Source organism: Mya arenaria, chromosome 2 (assembly GCF_026914265.1).
Source record: "Mya arenaria isolate MELC-2E11 chromosome 2, ASM2691426v1".
In the NCBI taxonomy this organism is placed as follows: Eukaryota; Metazoa; Mollusca; class Bivalvia; order Myida; family Myidae; genus Mya; species Mya arenaria.
The window spans coordinates 69,133,107-69,146,393 of NC_069123.1; the positions used below are offsets into that span (position 1 = coordinate 69,133,107).

Genomic DNA, 13,287 nt, shown 5'->3' on the forward strand with positions numbered 1-13,287 from the left:
TTAGCAAAGGAATGAATAACTAGGAGCCAACAGACTGGCTTTCACTTGGTTGATTCCTAGGTACATTGAGGGTTTATGCGCAAAAATTGACAAAAAACAAACACTTTTTTCTTCAAGAGTCCTGTTTTGTCTTAGAGAAAGCTACCCAGAAATCAATTACAATGTTCTCATGGTTTAGACATTGTGTACTTAAACCATATAACCATGTAATAATTTATCCATTGTTCAATTACAGAATTTTGTATTATAATATTATTATATTTAGAACATGATCAATCATATGTATCACAAAATGTGAACCATTACCAACAGTGGCACTCTTAATTACGCCTTGAAAATGATCATGAAATGTGAACCATTACCAACAGTGGCACACTTAATTACGCCTTGAAAATGATCATGAAATGTGTACCATTACCAACAGTGGCACTCTTAATTACGCCTTGAAAATGATCATGAAATGTGTACCATTACCAACAGAGGCACTCTTGATTATGCAGTGTGATTGATCATGAAATGTGAACCATTACCAACAGAGGCACTCTTGATTATGCAGTGTGATTGATCATAAAGTGTGTACCATTACCAACAGAGGCACTCTTGATTATGCAGTGTGATTGATCATGAAGTGTGTACCATTACCAACAGAGGCACTCTTGATTATGCAGTGTGATTGATCATGAAGTGTGTATCATTACCAACAGAGGCACTCTTGATTATGCAGTGTGATTGATCATAAAGTGTGTACCATTACCAACAGAGGCACTCTTGATTATGCAGTGTGATTGATCATGAAATATGTACCATTACCAACAGAGGCACTCTTGATTATGCAGTGTGATTGATCATGAAATGTGTACCATTACCAACAGAGGCACTCTTGATTATGCAGTGTGATTGATCATGAAATATGTACCATTACCAACAGAGGCACTCTTGATTATGCAGTGTGATTGATCATGAAGTGTGTACCGTTACCAACAGAGGCACTCTTGATTATGCAGTGTGATTGATCATAAAGTGTGTACCATTACCAACAGAGGCACTCTTGATTATGCAGTGTGATTGATCATGAAATATGTACCATTACCAACAGAGGCACTCTTGATTATGCAGTGTGATTGATCATGAAATGTGTACCATTACCAACAGAGGCACTCTTGATTATGCAGTGTGATTGATCATGAAATATGTACCATTACCAACAGAGGCACTCTTGATTATGCAGTGTGATTGATCATGAAATATGTACCATTACCAACAGAGGCACTCTTGATTATGCAGTGTGATTAATCATGAAATGTGAACCATTAACAACAGAGGCACTCTTGATTATGCAGTGTGATTGATCATGAAGTGTGTACCATTACCAACAGAGGCACTCTTGATTACGCACTGTGATTGATCATAAAATGTGTACCATTACCAACAGAGGCACTCTTGATTATGTAGTGTGATTAATCATGAAATGTGAACCATTACCAACAGAGGCACTCTTGATTATGCAGTGTGATTGATCATGAAGTGTGTACCGTTACCAACAGAGGCACTCTTGATTATGCAGTGTGATTGATCATAAAGTGTGTACCATTACCAACAGAGGCAATCTTGATTATGCAGTGTGATTGATCATGAAATGTGTACCATTACCAACAGAGGCACTCTTGATTATGCAGTGTGATTGATCATGAAATATGTACCATTACCAACAGAGGCACTCTTGATTATGCAGTGTGATTGATCATGAAATGTGTACCATTACCAACAGAGGCACTCTTGATTATGCAGTGTGATTGATCATGAAGTGTGTACCATATCAACAGAGGCACTCTTGATTACGCACTGTGATTGATCATGAAATTAGTACGATACCAACAGAGGCACTCTTGATTATGCACTGTGATTGATCATGAAATGAGTACCATTTCCAACAGAGGCACTCTTGATTATGCACTGTGATTGATCATGAAATGTGTACCATTACCAACAGAGGCACTCTTGATTATGCACTGTGATTTACCATGAAATGTGTACCATTTCCATCAGAGATTATGCACCTCATGCTTAGTCATAGATTGTCTTTTTAATGCCTTTTGAATTATTGGAAAATTATGAATTATGAATACTTCTTTGTTTTATTACATGTATCAGGAACTAGGAGAAATGTTTATGATTTAATTACAGGTCGAGGTAACTCTGCGTTTGAGACAGCCACCCACATCTACGGATCTACGAACCTTATCCACATGATTGCCCGTTCTCGTGTCCGTCTCTCCTGGGCCACACATTATGTTGGGGATCTAAGGTACAAGTGTTTTTAATTCATGTAGTCATGATACTAGGCAATTTCACTGATAATTTCATGTTTTGGATTGTCTAGATATTGTTAGAACCTTGGTGTCAAACAGCAAGTCCCAAAGTGGGGCTGAAGTATTGGTTGCGCTATGCCTCCTTAGTGTGACTAAGACATATGGATATGCATTGGCGTCATCTCTTACTGCTATGCCCCTTGAATGACTGAGACAAATGGATACACATTGGCATTATCTCTTACTGATGAACAGTATCTAGATCAACTGAATGACATGTTACGAAATTTGAACTAATTAAACAGCTGGGACTGTTTCTATAATGATCTAGGTTTATTTTGTCATAAATTGAAATCATCTTAGTGTCATGGTTACATTATTTGCTTCATATTTGTGAAAATTGAAATTAAGTAAGCAATAAAAATCAACAAAAGTAAGGAAATACAAAAAAAAAATGTATTGCCATTGGTGATGTTTATACATTTCAAGATTAGTTGACTGAGTTCGTCTATTAATATGAAATATTTTAAGTTTAACAGGCCTATGTATCATATTTCATTTATCCAAATGTCTTGCTTAAACTTGATTTTATAAAGGACAAAATAGTTTGCCATGATTACCTGTAAGATAATTTCATTTAAAAGTCTCAAAAAATGAAGGGTACTATGTAATTTATCCCCCCCCCAAAAAAAAATAGTATCCTGTTATTTATACATATATAAGGAAAACATTTGGGCTTAATTACCTTATTCTTCCACTCAGATATCAACTTGAGAAAAATAATTAGTGTCACCTGTGCATGAGAGAATTATAAGAAAATATATATCATTAAATCTGTTAGAGCATGACAAAAAAAAATTAAAAAAAATTAAGCTTCATATTATTTTATGAGGCATCAGTGAATTTCTGATTGAAAATGTTTTCATGCATGTATAGCGTATTTACAGCTCTCTGATCCTGGAACAATTGAACCAATTTTCAGTAAAACTGCAGGTTTTATTCAACAATGGAGACTGTGACAGATTTAATGCCTCTCCCAGCTGGATAATAATTGGCCACTTAAAAAATATGAGCTGCTTGATTATTGTAGAGGAAATTCCTGGCAATTAGTATTTATTGCTATTTTAATGTCAAATATCTTTTATGTTATTGTTTGAGATAATTGTTTGCAAATATAAGGCAGAAACTCTCAGAACGTACTAGGCTTGCCTGTGTTTTCATATAGTTCGTCGCATGTTTTTTACATTGAGATCTAAAAAATGACTTCATTTAAAAGTATAATCACGTGTACTAATATCAAAAAGTAACTAAAATTCTTTAGAATATTGTATAACAATATAAGGATAAAATGACTAGTTTCATGCAAAAAATGATGTTCCAACAAACGACATTTTTCTGAATCATTTTTTCCTCATAAGGAATTAATATCTTTTGCAGAAATTAACTTTTAATACTGGAATTTGTATCCACAAGTTTCTTGGCCATCTTTGAAGTATCTACAGGGTATTTCTATAGATATTCATTTGTATATAAAATAATTAGTTTCCAGTAATAGACCAGCTCATTCTTACTTGTTTAAGAGAAATCAAAATCCAGGAACGGTGGATATTGTTGTTGCATCTGAACATAGAGAACATTACTTCCATATTTTAAATTGAACTCAGAATACAGCTTATCCACTTTCATTCTAGCTATATTAGGCTTGTAATTGGAAATATATCTTTTGTTGCATTCCCTAGCTTTCTTATACAACAATACACTTCTTTATGTCTGGCGTGTAGCCATGAATTGCCATCTTCTGCTTTATACAAAATGCCGCTGGTGCTATAAAATCACATCTTTTGCACGCACTCAAATATGGTTAATAGTCCTGTGGGTATTGATAATCATTTTAACCTTTTGTGGGATACGGAGTAATAGGTTCAGAATAACATGCTTGTTACTAAAATTGTAGATTTACCACAGAGGACTATTCATATTTCATGAATTAAAAAAAGTAACGATAGTTGTCAGTGATAGCGGCAGCATGAAAAATCTTCAAAGATTGGCCATAATTAAAATCACTTAAGTTATTCACACGAAACTTACTACACATTATTATGTATTAATGACAATATGTGTCCGTTAATGTGTAACATCGCCGTTAACTCTAACTTAACTTAAATGCTTGCTGAGTTATACCCTCGTATGTGTAACAAGGCCCTTAACTCTAGCTTAACTTAAATGCTTGCTGAGTTATACCCTCATATATGTAACAAGGCCCTTAACTCTGAGTTATACCCTCATATATGTAACAAGTCCCTTAACTCTGAGTTATACCCTCATATATGTAACAAGGCCCTTAACTCTGAGTTATACCCTCATATATGTAACAAGGCCCTTAACTCTGAGTTATACCCTCATATGTAACAAGGCCCTTAACTCTGAGTTATACCCTCATATATGTAACAAGGCCCTTAACTCTGAGTTATACCCTCATATATGTAACAAGACCCTTTATTCTGAGTTATACCCTCATATTTTTAACAAGGCCCTTATTTCTGAGTTATACCCTCATATATGTAACAAGGCCCTTAACTTTGAGTTATACCCTCATATATGTAACAAGGCCCTTTATTCTGAGTTATACCAACCCTCATATTTGTAACAAGGCCCTTTATTATGAGTTATACCCTCATATTTGTAGCAAGGCCCTTAACTCTGAGTTATATCCTCATATTTGTAACGAGGCCCTTTATTCTGAGTTATACCAACCCTCTTTATTCTGAGTTATACCCTCATATTTGTAACAAGGCCCTTTATTCTGAGTTATACCAACCCTCATATTTGTAACAAGGCCCTTTATTCTGAGTTATACCCTCATATTTGTAGCAAGGCCCTTAACTCTGAGTTATACCCTCATATTTGTAACGAGGCCCTTTATTATGAGTTATACCCTCATATTTGTAACGAGGCCCTTTATTATGAGTTATACCCTCATATTTGTAACGAGGCCCTTTATTATGAGTTATACCCTCATATTTGTAGCAAGGCCCTTAACTCTGAGTTATACCAACCCTCATATTTGTAACAAGGCCCTTTATTCTGAGTTATACCCTCATATTTGTAGCAAGGCCCTTAACTCTGAGTTATACCCTCATATTTGTAACGAGGCCCTTTATTATGAGTTATACCCTCATATTTGTAACGAGGCCCTTTATTATGAGTTATACCCTCATATTTGTAACGAGGCCCTTTATTCTGAGTTATACCCTCATATTTGTAGCAAGGCCCTTAACTCTGAGTTATACCCTCATATTTGTAACGAGGCCCTTTATTATGAGTTATACCTTCATATTTGTAACGAGGCCCTTTATTATGAGTTATACCCTCATATTTGTAACGAGGCCCTTTATTATGAGTTATACCCTCATATTTGTAGCAAGGCCCTTAACTCTGAGTTATACCCTCATATTTGTAACAAGGCCCTTTATTATGAGTTATACCCTCATATTTGTAGCAAGGCCCTTAATTCTGAGTTATACCCTCATATTTGTAACGAGGCCCTTTATTCTGAGTTATACCAACCCTCATATTTGTAACAAGGCCCTTTATTCTGAGTTATACCCTCATATTTGTAGCAAGGCCCTTAACTCTGAGTTATACCCTCTTATTTGTAACAAGGCATTTAACTCTGAGTTATACCCTCATATATGTAACAAGTCCCTTAACCCTAGCTTAACTTAAATGTTAAGTTATAGCTATTGAACAAGTGAGAAAAATGGATCTGGAGGGGTGTCAGCTGGCAGTGCCCTTGTTTAACTTTATTGATGGGGATAAAATATTTTTATAGAATAGCATAATCACCCCTGGAGTTAAAATCATGCACTGGTTATAAAATCAGGACGCAGAGTTATGTTGTGTTAAAATAGTAACAGAAAAACAGTGAGATCTGTATTGATGTTTATACCACAAGAAAAATGACTACAATTATTAGGCATGATTTAGATTGGATGATTTAGTCCCAAGCTAAAATTATCCTTTGATCTTTAACAGAACCAGAGACAAAAGTCTGAGAGGCAACCAAAGTTATCTAATAAAGCTATCATTTAATGGTCATCAATATCAGGAATTGTTTTATTTTTTCTTATTACGGCATGCTATTTGAAGGATGGCACTGTCACTTCCAGTTACACGCAGTTGTTAACATTGGCTGGAAGTGGTAGTTAAGCGATAGTTTTCAAATGGGGCTTGAATTATTGTGAAAAGATCAACAGAAATTCTAGCCTAGCTTAATATTGTCTCAGATAAGCTCATTATTTGCCATTCATTTTAATGAGGGTTGTGTGCTTGGTCAATAAATAATTTTTATCATTAAATTTTAGTCTTTAATAACCATTCCTGCTCACTTGGTAAGTTGTAAAAAGGTCTATATCCATAAAAAGAGACTTCATTCATTTATCCCTTATTATAAGCTTATTCATTGTTTGTCTGATCTTATCAACACAAATTTAACACCACTCGAATATCCCAGTATAATGCTTTACACACGAAGCACCACAACTAGGAATCCCTGTATAATGCTTCACATCTGATGCACCACAACTAGGAATCCCAGTATAATGCTGCACACACAATGCACCACAACTAGGAATCCCAGTATAATGCTGCACATATGATGCACCACAACTAGGAATCCACTTATTATTCTTTACACACAATGCACCACAACTAGGAATCCCAGTATAATGCTTCACATATGATGCACAGCTACTTGGAATCCATGTATTATGCTTTACACACAATGCACCACAACCAGGAATCCCAGTATAATGCTTCACATATGATGCACCGCTACTTGGAATCCATGTATTATGCTTTACACACGATGCACCACAACCAGGAATCCCATTATGATGTTTCACATATGATGCACTGCTACTTGGAATCCATGTATTATGCTTTACACACAATGCAACACAACTAGGAATCCCATTATAATGCTTCACATATGATGAACCACAACCAGGAATCCCAGGATGATGCTTCAAATATGATGCATCACAACTAGGGACAAATATAAAGCTTGACATAGAAGACTGAGCATTATTTGGTTTTTCATAGCTCACTCCTAAAGTTCCAATTTATTACAATTATTTTCTTGCCATGTCAAAAATGCAACACCAAACTAATCTGAACTGTTTCTTCTATGCTGTATTTCAGGGCCATCAACAATGAGCTGCTGGACACTTATCAGCTTAAGTCCCTGGATGGTGTCCTGGAAGCCTCTCTCAGCGAAGTCGCGATTGTGAAGGACGCAGATGGGAAACTCGCCCTGAAAATCGTTGATAGCGGCCCTGAGGAGGAGTCAGAGGACACCTTCGATAACTTTGCCATGCGGGAGCCTTATGACAGAATCATCAGATGCCTTGGTTTTACTTTTGATAACAGTATTTTTAACGAGTAAGTAGGAACATGATTTGTTTGTGTTTAAAGCTTTAGAAGTAATATTATTATGTTTACACATTTGTGACACAGAGAACGTCTTTGACATGTTTTTTTATTTGACAAATGGATTAAATGTTTGTCACATTTTCCTCATAAAATTAATCTAAAAATGTTTTAACCAAACCATAGGAAAGAACTAACAGCTGAATAAGAATTTAGAAATATTTAGTTTACTTTTGTGAAAAAATATATCTATAAGAGAGCTAGAGCCTTTGTTTTAAACAGATAAGTTCTACCTTCATTATTAAATTTCATTTAGACATTATGATAAAATGTTTGTGATGAAAGTAGAATAATTTTATAACAGGGTTAATACACTGAAATCATTAATTTGCCTTTGAGCTTCTAATATCAGAATGAAATTAATTACAAAAAATGATTAGTAATAATAGTTTTTATTTGTCGGGAAATGAATGATAAGCCGGAGGTAATTTTTTTCCCTGTGACAGGCGGTTACATCGCTACTTGAACTTTTTGCAGTAATCATAATTGTATCACAAAGCTTAATTTTTTGTTGGTATGATATATGTTAAGATCTGTCACTTTTATTCATAGAAAACTTAACATATAAAACTGTATGTTGCCATTTTTTTTTTTTTTATTAATTCATTATCATCAAAACTACCAATAATATGCATTTTGCATTCTGGCCTTGTTTGCCTTATTTCCATTACTTATCAGGAAATAAAGTTTTAAAAAATCAATCATTTCAAAGGATAGATAAAATGCGAATTTTCTGTTTTAAAATATGTTTTGTTTAACATTTCTGATTACCATCACATTAATGAACGGTAATGCTATATTGTAAAGCAGTCATTTGAGTGAGACTTTTGAATCAAAAAGCCCGGAGTTGTACAGCACTACTTGGTAACAGAAATTCAATTAATCCTGGCTATGTAAAATTTATGGTAACAAGAGCCTTGCAAACCTCATCCTGGTGTAGGGCTTTCAGTCTTGTGCTTATTTTGTACCAATGTTGGAACTATTACTTTTATCAGAACAATGAAGATAAGCTTTCCGAAGGGCCGAGCAAAGAAGTATCCGTCCATCAACCACAACTATGAGTCAGTGGACCACACTGGCATGTTTGTCGCTGGAACAGCATCACACTCCCTCGACTTCCGCAAGTCAGCAGGAGGGTTTATTCATGGATTCAGATATTCTGGTACCAAAATCTTTTAAAAAAATTTAATTTGCTGTAGATAATATATAAAATGTAATATGCTAAAATTTTAAGTTGAATATTTTAGTGTTAGGATGTTGTTTTTTTCATTTTGATAGCATTCATGTATTAAACGTACAGTCAAATATGGCAGTACCATAAACCACCACTAAATGAGAGCTGGTTATCATAAAATATCTTAAGCCATTTCTGAACTTATGTTTATCAATGGGCATTTAATATGATAACTTAATAATATCTTGAATACTCCATTTTCATTGATTTTATTAAATATGTATGCTTTTATTTTAAAAAAACTTTTATACTTTTCTTTTAATTTGACTATGAAAACTAAGAAATGTTTCTATGTTAAGAAATGACTTAAAATGTTTTATGGATACTGGCTTTGGGATTGATGTTTGACTATTTGACTTGTAATATTCTTTAAAGTTTCAAAGTGTGTAGAGAGGGAGAGATGATTTATGTTGAATTCTCAGCTGATTGTATATTGCCTAACCATGTGTTGCAGCACGTGCCTTACACAGGTTGCTGGAGTGGCGTTACCATGGTAATGCATGGCCCTCGACGACAGTGCCACACCAACAGCTCCTGACCCACATACTCAAGCGTATCAATGAAGCCTCAGGAATCTACCAGATGTTCTCTGTGCTCGGAGATGTTATCATCCTCGGGTAAACAGTATTTCTATATATTTCAAATTTAAAGACAGAATTATAATATCTGGTCGGGAGCAGTGCTGGTGTCCTTTTTTGAGAAGCCATGAGATTTGTTCCCTGGTGGGGCTAAAACCCATGACCTTTTGGGTGAAAGGCAGACCCCTATACCAAAAGACGTCTCTTATCTTCTGGAAATTGTTTGAAACATATCTACAGTTGTTAAATAATCCAGCCCTGAGGTTGTTGGGAGTACTCTGTATTTCTGTATGTTATCTTAAATGAAAATAAGATTAAATGTTTGCTTTGTATAAGGAAAGTACAGTAAGATTTACAGGTACGTATTCACAAAAGCTCTTGATTTATAACTCTAATACCACTCAATAAAATGTGTGTATGTGAAGTATATTTATTAAAAACTTGTATAGTCATTTTTTTTTCAGTTAAACAGATGTTATTCTGTTTACTTATACCAAGAGCTTGGAAAGAAATACAGAAATAACCTTGATAGAACAATGAAAGCTAAAGCCTAAGCTGATGTTGCTCTTTGTTACAGAAATGAAACATACACATACCTGGAAGAATTCCCTATCAACTTGGTCCACAATTTGTATGAGATGTCGGGCCATAAAGGAAGCAAAATAATTGTCCTCAACCTTCAATACGGGCCAAACTTCTCCGGGCCGGGCAACGATATATTCCGATTGGACAGGGCAACAGGAGACCCCTCGGATGCTCACAAGTCAAACTTCCTACATCCAGCTTTCTACTATTATGAGAAATTGCCCACTGGTGAGTCTTACAGAGGACTTCATTATAGTTTATTTGTATTATTTTTGTATTTTTTATATTTAATTTGTAGGCTGTCTTACAGCTTAAAGATAGAAACCACTTTTAAGCTGAGTCTTACTCCAACGTCACAGTCAAAGTAATGATTGTGTAAAATACATGTAATTAGTAACCATTATAATTTTTTCAATATCTGGATGAAACGTCTGTTAAGAATTGGTCGGCTCTTTCTGTTAGTGCCAATAATTGCAACATTTTTGGGAAACGTTTGATGTCAAGCTGATACTGATCTAGTCTACATCTATCGTTGTACTGTTTTAAAAATCATTCATCACAGATTTCATGTACCTGTTATAGAATGATCTCGATTTAGTTTTAATATATCATATTCTACTGTTTTCTTAAAGCAGATGTGTTCGAAATTTTATTGTCTGGGAAACTGGCTTCTGATATAAAGAATGATATATTAAGATCATTCATTTTATAGTGCCTAAGTCACCATCCCTGTCTTTGATATCAAAACACTGAGTTTTGCAATGTTGGCTTATTTTCTTTAGGGTTGGCTTTGATGCTTACATCTTAGCTTTGTAACTTATGGTGCTATAATGACCCTGATCGGCACTGAATACAGATAGTTCTATTAAGTAATGCCTTTAAGAAGATAGTTTACCTATTCAATTTATCAGTAAAATATATACATGTTGAGGATTTTCATTGGAATAAACTTTCCTTGGATTATTAATTTACTTTAAAAAATATGCTATAAAATCTTATTTTTTCCAAATTTGTTTTTAGATTTTCTATAAAACGCTAAAGATTCTTTACAATAAGATATATGAGTATTTATAATACATCTTGATAGCTCTATTGTCAGTGATTACATCACATCATGCTCTTTATTACAATTTAACCACATTAATATCTTAAGGCAACAATTGTTAACTGAAGTTATAAATATAAGATTGGCCTGTGGATATGGTCATGTTATACTAATTATTATTTGGTAGTAACAGAATTTAATTTCAAGTGGTAATTTTAGAATGGAGCATTGGTCTGTGAAACACAAATTTGCAATGTCTTCTGCGGAGATTTTCATATTTGCATATTTCAAAGAGAAGACAACTTCACTGTGCGCTGCAGAGGGAGCGCCAGTGTTCATCTGTTATTAAAGGGGCACTATTGTTAAGCCTCACTATATGACTTGCTATAAATATGTCTTTTGTCTGAATATTTTATATAATTTGAACATTTTTTGAGTAATGGCCAAGGTTAAAACATTTGCATGAGGCTGCCATTGACATCGGCACTCTGCAAGACGATGAGAATAACTTTTTTTAAATACAAGAACAGACTAGCTAAAATTGATGTGAATACTATTGTCAAAGTGGAAGCATCCTAAATTGAATGTGATGGAATTTTCCTATAATTAAAAGCCTTTACCTTTTCTGACAAATTCAGTTGATGGAATTTCTTTAAACAGTCTCTTGAGGACGCGAAAATCTTCCTTGAAACCATGTAAATACTGAAGAAAATTGTTTTTCTCATGTTGAGAAGATCGAATAGCCAAATTTTGGAGAAACCAATTTTCTTTGAGAAATAATGTTATCCTGTTTTTACTAAATTTCTGTATCCCAAGGGACCTGATTTTGATGAGCTCCTCTGATCACTAAGTGAAACATTAGTGTACAAGACAGTCCCGACATTGCTGATAATAGGATGAGACACATTATTGAGATCTAATTTACTAAAGCGTCTCTAGATAGTTGATTTTAGATTACCATGTCTGTTTGCAACATTTTGATAATTGTAGGAAAAAAGCATGTAAGGTCAGATGCTTGATCGGATGATTTACATTAGATAGTTGTAATTTGTATTATTTAAATTTTTCTTATTTTAAAAAAATCAGAAAACAAGGATGGTTACTGGATTAAAGTAAAAAAAGTTTAACGCGACAACTTTTTATAAGGAAATATATAACATTTCTTAATCGCCGAACAAGTAATCCAATGCTTACCTTTATACCTGACATATGCGCTTTGGTAAACAAATACCGCTTGCAAGATAGCCTTAACGATTTCATATTGCATAATGTCGCGCGTTCGAAGTCGAGCTGGAAAAGCTCTATTCATAAAACCGTGAAACAGACAGAACTTACTTTATGGCGCGAAAGACTTATTAGCGACAGGGATTTTTTACTATTCAAAAATCTCCATAAACAAATTGAGCCATGTGTTGTGTGGCAGTCCGCAAATAATCGCTCGGACTTAAAACTTGCGCATTTTATTGCTAACTTGTGGCTAGACAAGCCCTCTTTACTGCACTCTGTCTGCTTAATTTGCAAACGCGTGTTCTTTAACAAAACCGAGCATATCGTGTTTGCTTGTCCGTGTACAGCAGCTGTACGCGAGAGTTTTTATTGTGATATAAACATGGTATTTGGTCAACATGTCGGATCCGACTTAGCTAAAAAAGATTCGACAATTTTCAGAGATTTTGTTTTAGGGAGCAAGTACATACAAAATGAAGACTATAATCAATTGCTGTTATGCAAGCTTAGTTTCCGTTATGTACAAGATGCGTTCAATGTATACAATACTTTCAATAGTGTTTAAATAATACTGAAACAGTGGCATTTGTGCATATATTGCGTAAGCTGATTATGTCTATATTGTATGATCATACAATTGCTGTTAGTTTGTCATAAATAATGTGTTTGACTTGAACCCATTGTATACATGTATGTATTACTCTCATGCTACTTCTTGCATGAATTAACTTTTTCTACTGACATATTTAAACATGCTTATATATATTACATTGTGTTCTAATCTCCCACGCGGAGGATATATTGAAATAAATGAATGAG

At 34.4% G+C, this 13,287-nt stretch overlaps 1 protein-coding gene across 3 annotated transcripts in view; it reads left to right on the forward strand.

The window, feature by feature from the left end:
• The window catches only part of LOC128205924 (FAD-dependent oxidoreductase domain-containing protein 2-like), a 61,686-nt gene that overhangs the window by 43,735 nt on the left and 4,664 nt on the right, over positions 1–13,287 (forward strand). For all 3 annotated transcript variants that reach the window (XM_052907989.1, XM_052907993.1, XM_052907999.1), the window contains exons 6-10: positions 2,185–2,305; positions 7,512–7,751; positions 8,795–8,961; positions 9,488–9,650; positions 10,189–10,424. In XM_052907989.1, the coding sequence (XP_052763949.1) occupies positions 2,185–2,305; positions 7,512–7,751; positions 8,795–8,961; positions 9,488–9,650; positions 10,189–10,424 (927 nt within the window). The remainder of the gene's footprint in view (positions 1–2,184; positions 2,306–7,511; positions 7,752–8,794; positions 8,962–9,487; positions 9,651–10,188; positions 10,425–13,287) is intronic.